The sequence below is a fragment of the Monodon monoceros genome, unplaced genomic scaffold (assembly GCF_005190385.1).
Source record: "Monodon monoceros isolate NGI ecotype Baffin Bay Population unplaced genomic scaffold, NGI_Narwhal_1 Super_Scaffold_21, whole genome shotgun sequence".
In the NCBI taxonomy this organism is placed as follows: domain Eukaryota; kingdom Metazoa; phylum Chordata; class Mammalia; order Artiodactyla; family Monodontidae; genus Monodon; species Monodon monoceros.
In genome coordinates this window covers 13,571,775-13,587,052 of record NW_021703778.1, presented here as the reverse complement: position 1 = coordinate 13,587,052, position 15,278 = coordinate 13,571,775, and the positions used below count along the sequence as shown (strand labels likewise).

Sequence of the window (15,278 nt, the reverse complement as noted above, 5' to 3'; positions counted from 1 at the left end):
GGAAGCAAAGCTATACAGACAAAATCTCACACAGAAGCATACACATACACACTCACAAAAAGAGGAAAAGGGGAAAAAATCATAAATCTTGCTCTCAAAGTCCACCTCCTCAATTTGGGATGATTCGTTTTCTATTCATGTATTCCACAGATGCAGGGTACATCAAGTTGATTGTGGAGCTTTAATCCGCTGTTTCTGAGGCTGCTGGGAGAGATTTCCCTTTCTCTTCTTTGTTCTCACATCTCCCGGGGCTCAGCTTTGGATTTGGCCCCGCCTCTGCTCGTAGGTCGCCGGAGGGCGTCTGTTCTTCGCTCAGACAGGACTGGGTTAAAGGAGCCGCTGATTCCGGGGCTCTGGCTCACTCAGGCCGGGGGGAGGGAGGGGCACGGAGTGTGGGGCCTGCGGCAGCAGAGGCCGGCGTGACGTTGCACCAGCCTGAGGCGCGCCGTGCGTTCTCTCCCAGGGAGGGGAGTTGTCCCTGGATCCCGGGACCCTGTCAGTGGTGGGCTGCACAGGCTCCCTGGAAGGGGGGTGTGGATAGTGACCTGTGCTCGCACACAGGCTTCTTGGTGGCGGCAACAGCAGCCTTAGCATTTCATGCCGGTCTCTGGGGTCCGCGCTGTTAGCTGCAGCTCGCGCCCGTCTCTGGAGCTCCTTTAAGCAGCGCTCTTAATCTCCTCTCCTCGCGTACCGGGAAACAAAGAGGGAAGAAAAAGTCTCTTGCCTCTTCGGCAGCTCCAGACTTTTTCCCCGACTCCCTCCCAGCTCGCTGTGGCGCACTAGCCCCCTTCAGGCTGTGTTCACGCCGCCAACCCCAGACTTCTCCCTGCGCTCTGACCGAAGCCCGAGCCTCAGCTCCCAGCCCCGCCCGCCCTGGCGGGGGAGTAGACAAGCCTCTCAGGCTGGTGAGTGCCGATCGGCACTGATTCTCTGTTCGGGAATCTCGCCGCCTTGCCCTCCGCACCCCTGTTGCTGCGCTCTCCTCCGCAGCTCTGAAGCTTTCCCCCTCCGCCACCCGCAGTCTCTGCCTGCGAAGGGGCTTCCTAGTGTGTGGAAGCCTCTCCTCCTTCACAGCTCCCTCCCACTGGTGCAGGTCCCGTCCCTATCCTTTTGTCTCTGTTTATTCTTTTTTCTTTTGCCCTACCCAGGTACGTGGGGGTTTCTTGCCTTTTGGGAGGTCAGAGGTCTTCTGCCATTGTTCAGTAGGTGTTCTGTAGGAGTTTTTTCACGTGTAAATGTATTTCTGGTGTATCTGTGCAGACGAAGGTGATCTCCGCGTCTTACTCTTCCGCCATCTTCCCGGAAGCCCCGATTGTTCTTTTTTTAAAACTTTTCCTCCCCTTTCCCCATCCCCAGTGTATTAGATGTCTTTGCCTGTTACTCCCAGAAAAACCTTGATCTTCTCATAACTCAGTTCTGCAACCTACTTGATTTGTGTCCATCTTCTTTTCTTTCCCTCTAGTCCTGCCTACACTCAAAGGCTAATCATTACTTATGGTCTGGATCTCATCCATCCTTTTTTGCCCTCTCAGAGACCTTGCCATTTTAGTTTCCTTACTGTCTCTTTCACTATCACTTATCTTTGCCCATCTACATCTAAACATGCTCTAGTCTTTTCCTGTTGGCAAAAACGCCAAAAACCCCAAACTGTCTTTTTTCTTTTTTTTTGCGGTACACGGACCTCTCACTGCTGTGGTCTCTCCCGTTGCAGAGCACAGGCTCCGGACGCGCAGGCCCAGCGGCCATGGCTTACGGGCCCAGCCGCTCCGTGACACGTGGGATCCTCCTGGACCAGGGCACAAACCCGCGTCCCCTGCTTCGGCAGGCAGACTCCCAACCACTGCGCCACCAGGGAAGCCCCCAAACTGTCTTTAATCCCACATTCCTATTTGTGTGCCTAAACCTCACATTGTTTTCCCCACACTCCCTTGTTTAAGATCTTCTTGTACTTCCTCATTGAGGGAATTCATGTCTGTTATCAGTTCTGAACACAATTGTAGCCATTATATCTTAAATTATTACTCTTCTTATTCTTTCTATTCTTGAGCAATTTTTTTTAGATTTTCATCTGTCTTTCATGTCCCTTACCCTCTCGTTTATAATTTCCACTTCTTAATCTCTCTGTACTGTATCTGTGTAATTTCTTTAACTCTTTTTTGTTCACTCATCATTTCTTTAGCTCTATTAATTAATTGTTTCTATTTAGTGAATGTGTTTTTAAATTTTAGGAATTCTTTGTTGTTGTTTTTTTTAATGGACCTGGTCTGGTTTTGTTTTTCTTTCTTGTTTTTTAAGAGTGTTTAGCTCTTTCCTCACATCTAAAAATATTTTTATTTTGAAAGAGTGTCAAACTTATAGAAAAATTGCAAATATAGAGAACTTTATTTTCCTCAACCATTTGAGAGTAAGTTACACTCATAGTGCCCCATCAGCCCTTAATACCTAAGTATTTCTTACAAACAAGGATATTCTCCTCCAAAATCATGGTACAGCTATCAAGAACAGGAAATTAATATCGCCATATTAGTAGCATCTAGGCTTTAGACACCATCTGAGTTTTGACAGCTGCCTAAATTTTTGAGGATTATAGGCCAGTTGTTTTGGATTTTTTTTTTTTAAGTTACTAGGTTCAGGGTATTTGTTTTATCTTACTTATTTATTTTTTTTGTTGGCTGCACCACATGGCACGCAGGGATCTTAGTTCCCGACTAGGGATCCAACCCGTGCCCCCTGTGGTGGAAGCGTGGATTCTTAACCACTGGACCGCCAGGCAAGTCCCAGGGTTATATATTTTAGAAGTGATCTTTCCATTGCATTTTTTCACATGGCATATAATGAGACTTTTCCAATGAAAAGGTTTTCTTTCCCCCTTATAATTAGTATTTTGTGGAATAAACTGTGAGACTATGTAAATATTCCATTCCTCATCAAACTTTCAGTTTATTTCAGTATGGACTTACGGATTTGTATGGGTTATAATCCATTTGTCGTGATGCTCAGATTGTTCACAATTAGGCATTGGGAGCCCTGTAAGCTGACTCCATGTCCTTTTGATATGTCCCCTCTATTCTTTTAATGCTTCTTTGCTTTCTGACACTGCAAGTATATTAGTTTTCTCTTGCTGCTCTACCAAATTACCACAAGTATTAGCAGCTTAAAACCAGACAAATTTCTTAGTGCACAGTCAGAAGTCTGGGTTGGGTAAGTTGGTTTCTCTGCTTAGATTCTCACAAGGCTGATGTCATGGTGTTGGCCAGCTCTTACCGTCAGGAGGCTCTGGGAACAACCCGCTTCCAAGCTCATTCAGGTTGTTGGTGAAATCTAGTTCTTTCCTTGGAGTGGTAGAACCAAGGTCACCATTTCCGGTCAGTTAAGGGCCTCCCTTAGCTCCTAGAGCCTTCTCTCTCATCCTTGCACATGTGTCTCTATATCTTAGAGCCAGAAAAGGTGATGATTTGAATCCTTTTCACACCTAGAGTCTCTCTTGACATCCCCTTCTGCCACATTTCCCTTGCTTTTCTCTTCTGCATCTCCCACTGACTCTTCTGCCCTTGTTTGGTTTTTAAGGGCTCATTCAATTACACTGGGCCCAGCCTCATATTCAGAATAATCCACCTATTTTAAGGTCAGCTGATGAGTACCTTAATTCAATCTGCCAGGTGCCTTCAGAGCAGTACCTAGATTAGTGTTTGATTGAATAACCAGGAGATGGGAATCTTGGGGAATTCTGCTTACCACAGAAGGATATCCCAGGTTCTTCTTTTTTATATAGAATGTTGTTCCTTTCTCATATTTTTGATTTCTTCTCTTAGGTTCTTAATCATTTAAAATCTTTGTCTCATAATCTTTATTTGCTGTTTTCTGTTTTCTAAGGTTCTTAGAAGATAGTCAAATCTTAATGTCCGCTAACTTGTGATCAAGGGGATTGTTCTTTCCCTGTTTTCTAATTTGGGATTGCAAACTCATTTTCTAGCCTGGGTTGAGGATATATCCCTTCAAAGAGGTTTTGCATTTGCTTCTGCTAATATATTCAAGTAACGGTACTGCCTGACCCCTTCTTATATTGATTCAGCATTTGGGATTTACCAGACCAGGCAGATGGTGTAAGTTCAGACCCAAAACCTATTTGAAGACAAGGCTGTGGCTGTAAATTCTCAAGGCAGATCTTCTGTCCTCTATCCAAAGCTCAGATCAAATTGGACAAACTTCCTTATTTTATTTTTCTCCCTGTGTATGCCGTGATTTTGGGGTTTTGTGTTTTGTGGGGGTCTTTGGGTGTGGAGTGGACAAGGGATGGGTTAGTTTTCCCCTGAAAGTGTAGCCATGGGAAAGTCTAAACTATATAAACAGGGTCTCATCAATTTCAGCTTTCCCTCCATCGGAGACCCAAGGTTTTATCTCTTTTCCTTGTGGTGGGCATTAAAGCCAAAGGTCCTAGGCTCCTGACATAGGCTGGCTGCTTTAGGGCAGCTGTTAAAGCCTTTCCTTTTTATTTGGACCCCTAATTTTTTTTTTTTTTTGTGGGTTTAGCTATTCACATTTAGGTACTTTTAATTAGGAAGGTTTTTAGGTTGTCGAGTCTGCTTTGTTGCCAGAAACAGAAATTCCCCCATTGATTGATTGACTGATTTTTTAAAACCACTTCATATTGGCTTCTGCAACTACTACTCCACTCGGGTCAGGAATAGCTTTCACACTGTCAAGTCCAAGAGAGTATTTTTCAGTTTTCTTCTTACATGACCATCTTACATCACTTCCCCTTCTCTTCTTTTTCCACTTTCCCTAACTTGGTTGTCCTACTGTTTTGACCATTTCTTTTTAGTTTTTTGTGACTTCTCCTTTATCCTGATTTGGTGTTGAAATTCCTTGGGGCTCACTCCTGAGGCTCTGCTTTGCTCACTCCATAATTCTCACCACATTTAAGTTACTTAAAATCTTTTGTGTAGGGCTTCCCCAGTGGTGCAGTGGTTGAGAATCTGCCTGCCAATGCAGGGGACATGGGTTCGATCCCTGGCCTGGGAAGATCCCACATGCCGTGGAGCAACTAAGCTCGTGTGCCACAACTACTGAGCCTGTGCTTTAGAGCCCGTGAGCCACAACTACTGAGCCCACGTGCCGCCGCTACTGAAGCCCGTGCGCCTAGAGCCCGTGCTCCACAATGAGAGAAGCCACTGCAATGAGAAGCCCGCGCACTGCAAAGAAGAGTAGCCCCCACTCGCCGCAACTAGAGAAAGCCTGTGTGCAGCAACGAAGACCCAACACAGCCAAAAATAAATAAATAAATAAAACTAAAAAAAAAATCTTTTGTGTAAAGTATTGCAGTAACGACCTAATTTATCTCCCTGATTCTACTCTTCTGTTGTCTTTTAAGGCATTGTTCACTTTGTATTCAAAGTGATCTCTTAAAAATACTATAATGATCATGTCACTCTCGGTTAAGACGCTTTAATAGCTTTCCATTACTACAAAATTGGGAAGTCCTTTATGGCCTGCAAGGTTTTACCTGAGCTGACTCTTGGGCTGGATTCTAGCTTCTTTTGTTTTTTTAGTTCTCCAAGCAGGGATCAAACCTACACCTCCTGCACTGGAAGCTTGGAATGGGTCCTAATCCCCCTGCAGCGGTCCTAACCACTGGACCACTGGGGGAAGTCCCTAGCTTCATTTTGAGTATCTTGTTTCTTTGTTTATTATGCCACAGTGGCTGTGTCTGTTAGGGTCCATTGTACGTAAGCCACAGAAGTAGGTTCTGTCGAATGTAAGCAAAAAGTAATTTATTGGATATATACAGTTATTTTAGAGAATTAGTAGAAAGACCTAATTCTAAAACTTTTGGAGGAGAGAAATAAGGGTAATTTAAAGGGCAAGGTGAACAAGAACTAATAGACTCCTAATATTATTACCATTAGACTAACTTAGGTCTGATCATTCTCTGCCCTTATGAGCATGCATTCAAGGTGTAAGTTCCCAGCAGAGACGGTTCGCCTCAGATTGGCTTACATGTTCATCCCTGGGCCAGGAGTGCATGAAGTGGAGGACGGGTACTTCCCTAATAGAAAATAGGGTGCTATTTGGAAAAGAAATGGGAAAGAGGTCTAGGCAAGTAAAATTAGAACTTCCCCTAAGGACTTCCTTTTAGTTTATGTGTCACTTTACAAAGGCCTACCCTTTACTGCGAATTTTTCTTTTCTTTTTTTGTTTTTTTGTTTTTGGTACTGCTAATCTTAAGTTACCCGTCGTATTCTGTCATAGCACATTCTACTTTTTCATCATAGCACTAATATTTGTGTGATTATTTAACGTGTGACTCCTTTACTTTAAGCTCCACGAGTGCAAGGATGGTATCTGTTTTCTTCTTTGTAGCATCTTTAGCAGGAAGTATTGTATCTGGGCATATTAGGTGCATAAATATTTGTAGAATATTGTACAATCAGGTCAACTCTGCAGTATTCAATTGATATCAAAATGATATTCAAAACATTTAAAAATATTTTAAAATGAAATCAGAAAATATGTATGGTAAGTGTAAGAGGATTAAAAATTGTATGTCCAGTATATAGGCAACTATATAGAGCAAAACCGTAAACTCTGCACCAAAAAGTTTGAAAATATATAAAAATATTAACAGTCTTTGTGGTTGATTTTTTTTTCCTACTTTCCATCTACTTAAAATTTTTAATAATGAGTATGTGTTGTCTTTATGGGTAAATTCAAAAGAAACAACACATAATAAACGAAATTGGGATTGATGCAAAATACTTTACACTGTCTACCAAATATAGCTTATCAAGTTTAGGTGATTTTAACTTGTAGATGCACTTCAGACACATCTTTCTCCATGGTCAGTTCCACTACCATTTTTAGAGGATCATAATCTTTCATCTAGTTTATGGAATAGCCTCTTAAATGATCTTTCTGTTTCCACTCTTCCTCCTTTCTATTCATTTGCTACACAGCAGTTAGAGGGATGATATTTTAAAAATCCAGTTCCCACTATTCATCTTTATTGTCTTCCCATTGATCTTTTTAAAAAATATTTATTTATTTATTTTTGGCTGCGTTGGGTCTTTTTTGCTGCGCACAGGCTTTTCTGTAGTTGCAGAGAGCGGGGGGTACTCTTCGTTGTGGTGTGTGGGCTTCTCATTGTGGTGGTTTCTCCTGTTGTGGAGCATGGGCTGTAGGCACGCAGGCTTCAGTAGTTGTGGCTTGTGGCTCTAGAGTGCAGGCTCAGTAGTTGTGGCACACAGGCTTAGTTGCTCTGCAGCATGTGGGATCTTCCTGGACCGGGGCTTGAACCCGTGTCCCCTGCATCGGCAGGCGGGCTCTCAACCACTGCGCCACCAGGGAAGCCCTTAACTTGTCTTTTGAACGAGCTTTTCTGCTTCATTCTTTGTTCAGTTAACAACTACATACCTAACCTTTAGGTCTTATTATATCATTTCTTCAGACAGATCTTTTCTGCTTCTTAATTTTTCACCCTCATTATACCCTTTCTCTTCCATCATATAGCGTTTGCAACAATTTATAGTCGTGTTTGTTTTTTTTAATATTTTATTTTTTTACTTATTTATTTGGTTACTCTGGGTCTTAGCTGCTGCCAGCAGGCTCCTTAGTTGCAGCTCATGGGCTCCTTAGTTGTGGCATGCAAACTCTTAGTTGCAGCATGCATGTGGGATCTAGTTCCCGACCAGGGATCAAACCTGGGCCCCCTGCATTGGGAGCATGGAGTCTTGACCAGGGAAGTCCCATGTGTTTGTTTTGATGTTTGCCTCCCTAATTGTATATTCCTGGAGAACAGAGATCTTTTCTGTCTTGTTCCCTACTTTATTCCCTGCTCTTAGCACAGTGCCTGTCTTTTAGTACATATGAAATATTTCTTGGGTGGATGGATAAATGAATCAGTATGTTACTGCCACTCTCTGTATCATTCTGCATCTCTGTTTCTTTTTTGTTTGTTTTTCATTTCATCCTTTAAAAAAATTTTTTTTGTTGAAATTTAGTTGATTTACAGTGTCTTTATTATAAAACATCCCAGTGTCATGAGTAAAAAATGGGGACTGTTTGTGCTGATAACTCCAGTTCTTAAAAGTACCTGTGAAGGTGGCCTAGTTCGTTCACAGCATGATAAATTTACTAGATCGTATGTGTGTGCACACACACACATTTGCACACACATGCACACTTGCCTCAAATGAGCAGCCTAGAAACAGAAAAGATAAATCAAGACTCCTAGTCTACACAGCTTATGAAACAATAACAGTAGCCTCTAAGTGTCTAGTGTGTGCCAGGCATTTAATCCTTACAACCCAATAAAGGACAAGGTGTTCTTACGAACCTCACTTCACCTCGTTTTTTTGTTTTTTAAAATAGATTTATGTATGTATGTATGTATGTATGTATGGCTGCATTGGGTCTTCGCTGCTGCACGTGGGCTTTCTCTACCGGCAGCAAGCAGGGGCTACTCTTCGCTGTGCTGCGTGGGTCTCTCATTGCTGTGGCTTCTCTTGTTGCGGATCACGGGCTCTAGGCATGCGGGCTTCAGTAGTTGTGGCATGAAGGCTTAAATAGTTGTGGCACGCAGGCTTCAGTAATTGTGGCTTGCGGACTCTAGAGTGCAGGCTCAGTAGTTGTGACATACGGGCCTAGTTGCCCCCTGGCATGTGGGATCCTCCCAGACCAGGGCTCGAATCCATGTTCCCTGCATTGGCAGGCAGATTCTTAACCGCTGTGCCACCAGGGAAGCCCCCCACTTCACCTTTAAGGAAAGAAGCTTAGGGAAGTTAAGTTGCTTGTCCAAAGTCACACAGCTGATCTGAGGTCCAAATGAGCCCAACCCTGCAAGTTTAATTACTAAGCTATACTGCCTTGCCAAATAGAATTTCACTCATTCAATACTGAATGATAATAATAAATATGTATTGCAAATCTAGTATGCCTGGCACTGCTCTAAGTACAATACTGGGAATAAGGCAGTGAACAAAGCAGACTCCCATCCTCATGGAGAGTACATTCCAGAGGGACATGGGAAAGACAGTGAACAAAAGGAATAAGGAAAACATGCAGAATGATAAATGTGATAATGAGTATGGAGAAAAAGCAGGGGAGTAGATGGAGGCAGTAAGGGGGTTGCAGTACTCAATAGGGTGGTCAAGGAAGGCCTCTCTGAGAAGGTGCCATTTGAGCCGAGACCTGAAGGGTGCAAAGACATCTGTGAGGAACCCAAGGAAACTTCGGACAGAGGAGGAGACGCAAGCACGGTCTGTCTGGCACGCGCTGACCCTAAGAACCCCAGAGGGGAGCCTTTTTTGGGACTGCTGCACGCGCTGCTTCTCTCCCTCGGGCGCCCGTGGGTGGGTGAGCAGGTCTCCGTCCTCACCGCCACCGTCACACGCGACGGCTGACCCGGGCTGGTCCCGAGTCCGGGCCTCCTCTCTCTCCAGTTCCATTTGCCAAAATTCATTCCACACGAGGAGCGCTCCTCCTGACAGTGCTCATTCCACACGTCCTCCCACGCCTGGTTACACACAGGTAAAAGTGTGGTAGTGCACCTTTGTTTGCCCATTGGATTAACAAAGATCTAAGGACTAGATAAAATCGAGTGTGAGGTGGAAAACAGGCACTTGGTCTCTGTTGGTGGAGAGTGTAAACCGGTACAACTGCCCTGAACGGCAGGTGCACAGTATTGTATCCTGAACAGGTGAATTTGAGGGTATTTTCCTTGAGCTTGTGCATTGCAGGATTCAGTTCTATTTAATTAGATGAATGTCACCTTGATTTAGATTAAAATAGCATATAACTTGTAAAAGATGAAAATAGAGTGAAGTTAAATAGAAAGCAGGTACAGAACAATCTAAGGAGGATTATTTGCCTTGTGAAAAAGGATCTAGAGGTCTTAGTGAACGGTTAATGCTGTACCATCGTACCCGAGGTATGAGGGAGTTGAGGTGAGCCAGTGATCCGCATTTTCAGAAAAAGATTTAGAATTCCATGCTTTCCTGACTTGATAGGAAAGGAAAATTTTGATTTGTTCTATTTTATTACAGTAACCTGAGTACCAGTTTCAAAGTGTGATTGCTGCGTTTTTAGCTGTGCAGTTTCCCATTTAAGATCAAGCTAATGCAGTTAGAAAACAGACTTAAGTTTAGAGATTGAAGATCCTCAAACACACCACAGTTTTGCCTCTCAGTATTATACTTTCATGATATATTATTGCATGTGGTAATGGTATTTGCAGTTTTCAAAGTGTAGTACGGACAGTAGAGGACCTGACAATTAAAATACTGTACTTCCCTGACTTAAAGATAAAATTTTAACTAGAGCACTAACTCTAAAATAGCTATAGCTACCATTTATGGCAACTTACTGTGTATTAGGCACTGTTAGAGCCTTTACATGAGTATTCTCAAAAACCTTTAAGGTAGCTATTATCTTGGTTCTTAGAAAAGAACAGTATGGAGGCTCACAAAGTTTAAGATCACAAGGTTGGGAGAGCCAGGACGTTTGTCTCAGTCAAAAACTTGTCCTGTTGTGATTTCAGCCTACTGCCTCCAGCTCACTTTTGTCTTTTGGTTTTGGGAATTGGAGATTCCATGTATAGTATGCTTTTCGACATTAAAAAAAAATCAGCACTCTACCTTTTAAGGTACTTTGAAAAAGCTGAGTTCAAGTACTTCTCTCTGGAACTCTTCCACCCCAGTCTCTTCCTCTGAACTTAAGTCATTTTTTGTATCATATGTCCTTATGGTATTTAGCATTTCCCTCCTGTATCATAGTAGCTTGGGAGTACTTATTAGCTGTGCTGTGAGACTATAAGTTCTTTGAAGGATGAATTCCTTTCTGTTCTTTGCTATCTTCATTGCCTTTTTAAAAATTATTATTAGAACCTCAATAAGTATTTGTTGAAAGAACTATGGGGTAAACAACTTAAAACAATTTTTTTTCCTCACCTACGGACCTGTCCTTTGGAATGTAGGTTTATAAATATTCACTGCATTTATGTGCTCTTTTCTGTCCTCCACAGCCAAACTTCTTAAAAGAGTTATCTTGCCAAAATTTCTTGTTACTTTTCATGACTTCTTTTTCTGGCCTTACCTTAAATGACTAATAGAATCATTTGACCTTTTCCTTTGAAATTCTCTTAGGTGGTTTCTAAGATTCTCTCTGTTTCCTTATTTTGTTCTTTGTGGTCCATCTTTCTTTCTTTTTTTTTTTTTTTTGCGGTATGCGGGCCTCTCACTGTTGTGGCCTCTCCTGTTGTGAGCACAGGCTCCGGACGCGCAGGCTCAGCGGCCATGGCTCACGGGCCCAGCCGCTCTGCAGCATGTGGGATCTTCCCAGACCGGGGCACGAACCCATGTCCCCTGCATCGGCAGGTGGACTGTCAACCACTGCGCCACCAGGGAAGCCCTAACATTTTAACTTTTAATGTTCTTCTTGATTCGATTCCTGCTTATTTTTTAGCCTCATTTCTTGCTTAAGCTACACGGATGGCACTTATAAGTTCTTAGAATCTACCTGGCTCTGTGGCGCATGTTTCTTCCTCAGAATGTCCTTCACCTCTGTCCTGCAGCTCCTTTAGAAATTAGCTTTAAAGGCACCCATCTCTTCCAGTTCGCTTTTTGACCTCATCCTTTCTCACTCCAGGTCTGGGCTAGATAACCCTCTTTATGCAGTCACAGCCTCCTGAGGATATCTCTATCATAGTACTCTTCACGGTCTTTTGTAATTGTCTCTTTTTTCCACTAAGCTTCTTGAAGGCAGAGACCACATATCTTGAACGGCTTTGTATCTCTAGGGCTTAGAATAATGTCTGGCAAACAGTGAGCTCTCAGATGTTTGTGGAATGAATGTATTTGTTAAGTGGATAAATTATCATTATTCTGGAGAAATTGTAGATAATAAAAAGGATCTTAGGAGCCTCAATTATAGTTGTAAGGCCTTTAAAAATGTCCCAATTTTTGTATTCCCCTTGTTTGAAGATTATAGGTACTTTTATTTATTATGAATCAATAATATTTATATTCTTTAGAACAAAGTAAATTTAACTGTTGATATAACCAAGCACTGTGTTTTCTCAAAAAAATTTTTTTGACTATGGCATACTTAGGTTCTTTTTTTCTGTTTTCCTCTTGTTTATAGTGTCAAGTTCTTAAGGTCTTATTCCCTCCCACCCTCCCAAGAGCCCTGGTTTATTATAAGATTTCTCAGCCTCCATTGCTATTAACTCTATGGGCCAGATAATTCTTAGTTGTGAGGAGCTGTCTTGTGCATTGTACAATGTTTAGCAGCATCCCTGGCCATTACCTACTAGATGCCAGTAGTACCTCCTAGTTTTGACAACCAAAAATGTGTCCAGACATTGTCATATGTCTCCTGTGAAGCAGAATCACCCCTGGTTCAGAACCCCACTGGTTTATAGAGATTCCTGTCTCTTAACCTTTATCCTCAAAGAGCCTTTCCTTCTCTGTGGACTCTTTGTTATCAGCATAAGAGCATGATCTCCCATCTTGGGGGAAAAAAAAAAAAACCAAAAACCCACAAAACACTTTTTAAAGTAACTCCTAGTTTCTTCTTAACTTTTGCTCATTTTCTCTTTCTGTCCTCTGTCCATCCACTTTTCTAGAGTGAATTGCTTCTACTCTTTCTTTCTGGCTTTTTAACCCTGTGGTGCTACTGAAAATGCTTTCAAATCTCTTTCCTCTTTTCCTGTGTTCTCTGAAGTGAATGCTACCACTACCTAGCTTTCCACGTCACCATCATCTCTTAATCCTCTGTTCCCTGGCCACCCCGACTGCTACTTTAGATACCCCATTCGGTCAGTCATAAAGTCCTGTTTATTCTACCTCCTGAATATCTATAGAATCCACCTGTATTCTTTATTCTCACTGCTGTGTCCCACCAGTGGCATCAGGCTCTTTGTTGTTCTCGGAATATCAAGTCTAGTCCTGTTCCATTTTATTTTCTGCTCTGTAATGTGGATGACCTTTCTAAAACAGAGTCTCTTCCCATTTCATACCTTCTCAATCATGAGTGCTGGGGCTCTAGTATCTGCATTTTTGAAAGGCTTACCAAGTGATTTTTATACAACTCTAATTTCTTCATTCTCCTATTTCAGAAACATGTCACTGCTCTTAGGAATTCCTAAAACCCTTATTATTATTTTTACAAAGCACTTCCTGATGTGATCTCTGTCTCTTAACAAATCATCTTTGACGTATAAAAAAAGTCTTAGTTTCTTTAAGACAAGTACTTTATGAAAAGTCAGTATTTATACATTTAGTTACTGGGTTTTTTTTGTTTTTTGTTTTTTGTTTTGCGGTACGCGGGCCTCTCACTGTTGTAGTCTCTCCCGTTGCGGAGCACAGGCTCGGGACGCGCAGGCAGGCTCAGCTGCCATGGCTCACGGGCCCAGCCGCTCCGCGGCATGTGGGATCTTCCCGGACCGTGTTTTTTTTTTTTTTTTTTGACATCAATAAAATTTATCATTGTGGGAGGGATCAGGAGGAAATGTGGGTATTCTAACTTATCGATTAATGTTGGTGTCTGTGACCAATTTGACTGCTAAATTATAAAATATTTAAATAAGATTTTTTTCTTGTAGGTATTTATAGCAGCAGTGATGTAGCAGTATCATTTCCAAATGTAGCATCTGGCTCAGGATCCAGTACTCCTGTCTCCAGTTCTCATTTACCTCAGCAACCTTCTGGGCATTTACAGCAAGTGGGAGCGCTCTCCCCGTCTGCTGGGTCGTCTGCACCCTCTGCTGTTGCTACAACTCAGGTAAATTATTACAGTGTTACAAAGTAACATGTACATCCATTTGTCTTTTTTTTTTCTAAACATCTTTATTGGAGTATAACTACAGTGGTGTGTTAGTTTCTGCTGTATAACAAAGTGAATCAGCTATACATATTCATGTATCCCCACATCTCCTCCCTCTTGTGTCTCCCTCCCACCCTCCCTATCCCACCCCGCTAGGTGGTCACAGAGCACGGAGCTGATCTCTCTGTGCTATGTGGCTGCTTCCCACTAGCTATCTATTTACATTTTGTAGTGTATATATGTCCATGCCACTCTCACTTTGTCCCAGCTTACCCTTCCCCCTCCCCGTGTCCTGAAGTCCATTCTCTACGTCTGCGTCTTTATTCGTCCTGCCCCTAGGTTCTTCAGAACCATTTTTTTTTTTTTTTTTAGATTCCATATATGTGTTAGCATATGGTATTTGTTTTTCTCTTTCTGACTTACTTCACTCTGTATGACAGACTCTAGGTCCATCCACCTCACTACAAATAACTCAGTTTCGTTTCTTTTTATGGCTGAGTAATATTCCATCGTATATATGTGCCACATCTTCTTTATCCATTCATCCGATGATGGACACTTAGGTTGCTTCCATATCCTGGCTATTGTAAATAGAGCTGCGATGAACATTGTGGTACATGACTCTTTTTGAATTATGGTTTTCTCAGGGTATATGCCCAGTAGTGGGATTGCTGGGTTTTATGGTAGTGCTATGTGTAGTTTTTTAAGGAACCTCTATACTGTTCTCCATAGTGGCTGTATCAATTTACATTCCCACCAACAGTGCAAGAGGGTTCCCTTTTCTCCACACCCTCTCCGGCATTTATTGTTTGTAGATTTTTTAATGATGGCCATTCTGACCGGTGTGAGGTGACACCTCATTGTAGTTTTGATTTGCATTTCTCTGATGATTAGTGATGTTGAGCATCTTTTCATGTGTTTGCTGGCCGTCTGTGTCTTCTTTGGGGAAATGTCTGTTTAGGTCTTCTGCCCATTTTTGGATTGGGTAGTTTGTTTTGTTGATATTGAGCTGCATGAGCTGCTTGTATATTTTGGTGATTAATCCTTTGTCAGTTTCTTCATTTGCAAATGAAAGTAAGTTAGATTATAGGGGAGATAAATGAAATATGGCTTCCTATAGGAATTTATAAAATACCTCAATCTGTATTGACACGAGTGGAAATAATACACATTTTTACATGATATTCATGGGAGAGCACAAAAGAATATGTTGGCACCAACTGATTCTTTTCAATTTCTGAGTTCCTGATTTTGTCCTAATGATGTAAAATAGTAATTTGGGGGGGAGCTTTTATTCCCTTTTTTAAAAGTAGGACCAAACAAAGTATGAACCACTTTTGGACTTCTGTGGTTTTAAAAATTCCTTTCATAATTTTAAAATTGCAGAAATAATATATGAATATCTGTGGTGTAAATTTTTAAAAACCAGTGAAGGAGAATATAGGATTAAGAGTGAATGA

The 15,278-nt window shown here is 42.0% G+C and overlaps 1 protein-coding gene across 10 annotated transcripts in view; it reads left to right on the top strand.

The window, feature by feature from the left end:
- The window catches only part of MLLT10 (MLLT10 histone lysine methyltransferase DOT1L cofactor), a 245,652-nt gene that overhangs the window by 202,528 nt on the left and 27,846 nt on the right, over nucleotides 1-15,278 (top strand). For all 10 annotated transcript variants that reach the window (XR_003796058.1, XR_003796057.1, XM_029239223.1 and 7 more), the window contains one exon: nucleotides 13,598-13,776. Coding sequence is in view for 8 of the 10 variants with exons in the window: in XM_029239223.1 (XP_029095056.1) it covers nucleotides 13,598-13,776 (179 nt within the window). In the remaining 2 variants the exon portion in view is untranslated. The remainder of the gene's footprint in view (nucleotides 1-13,597; nucleotides 13,777-15,278) is intronic.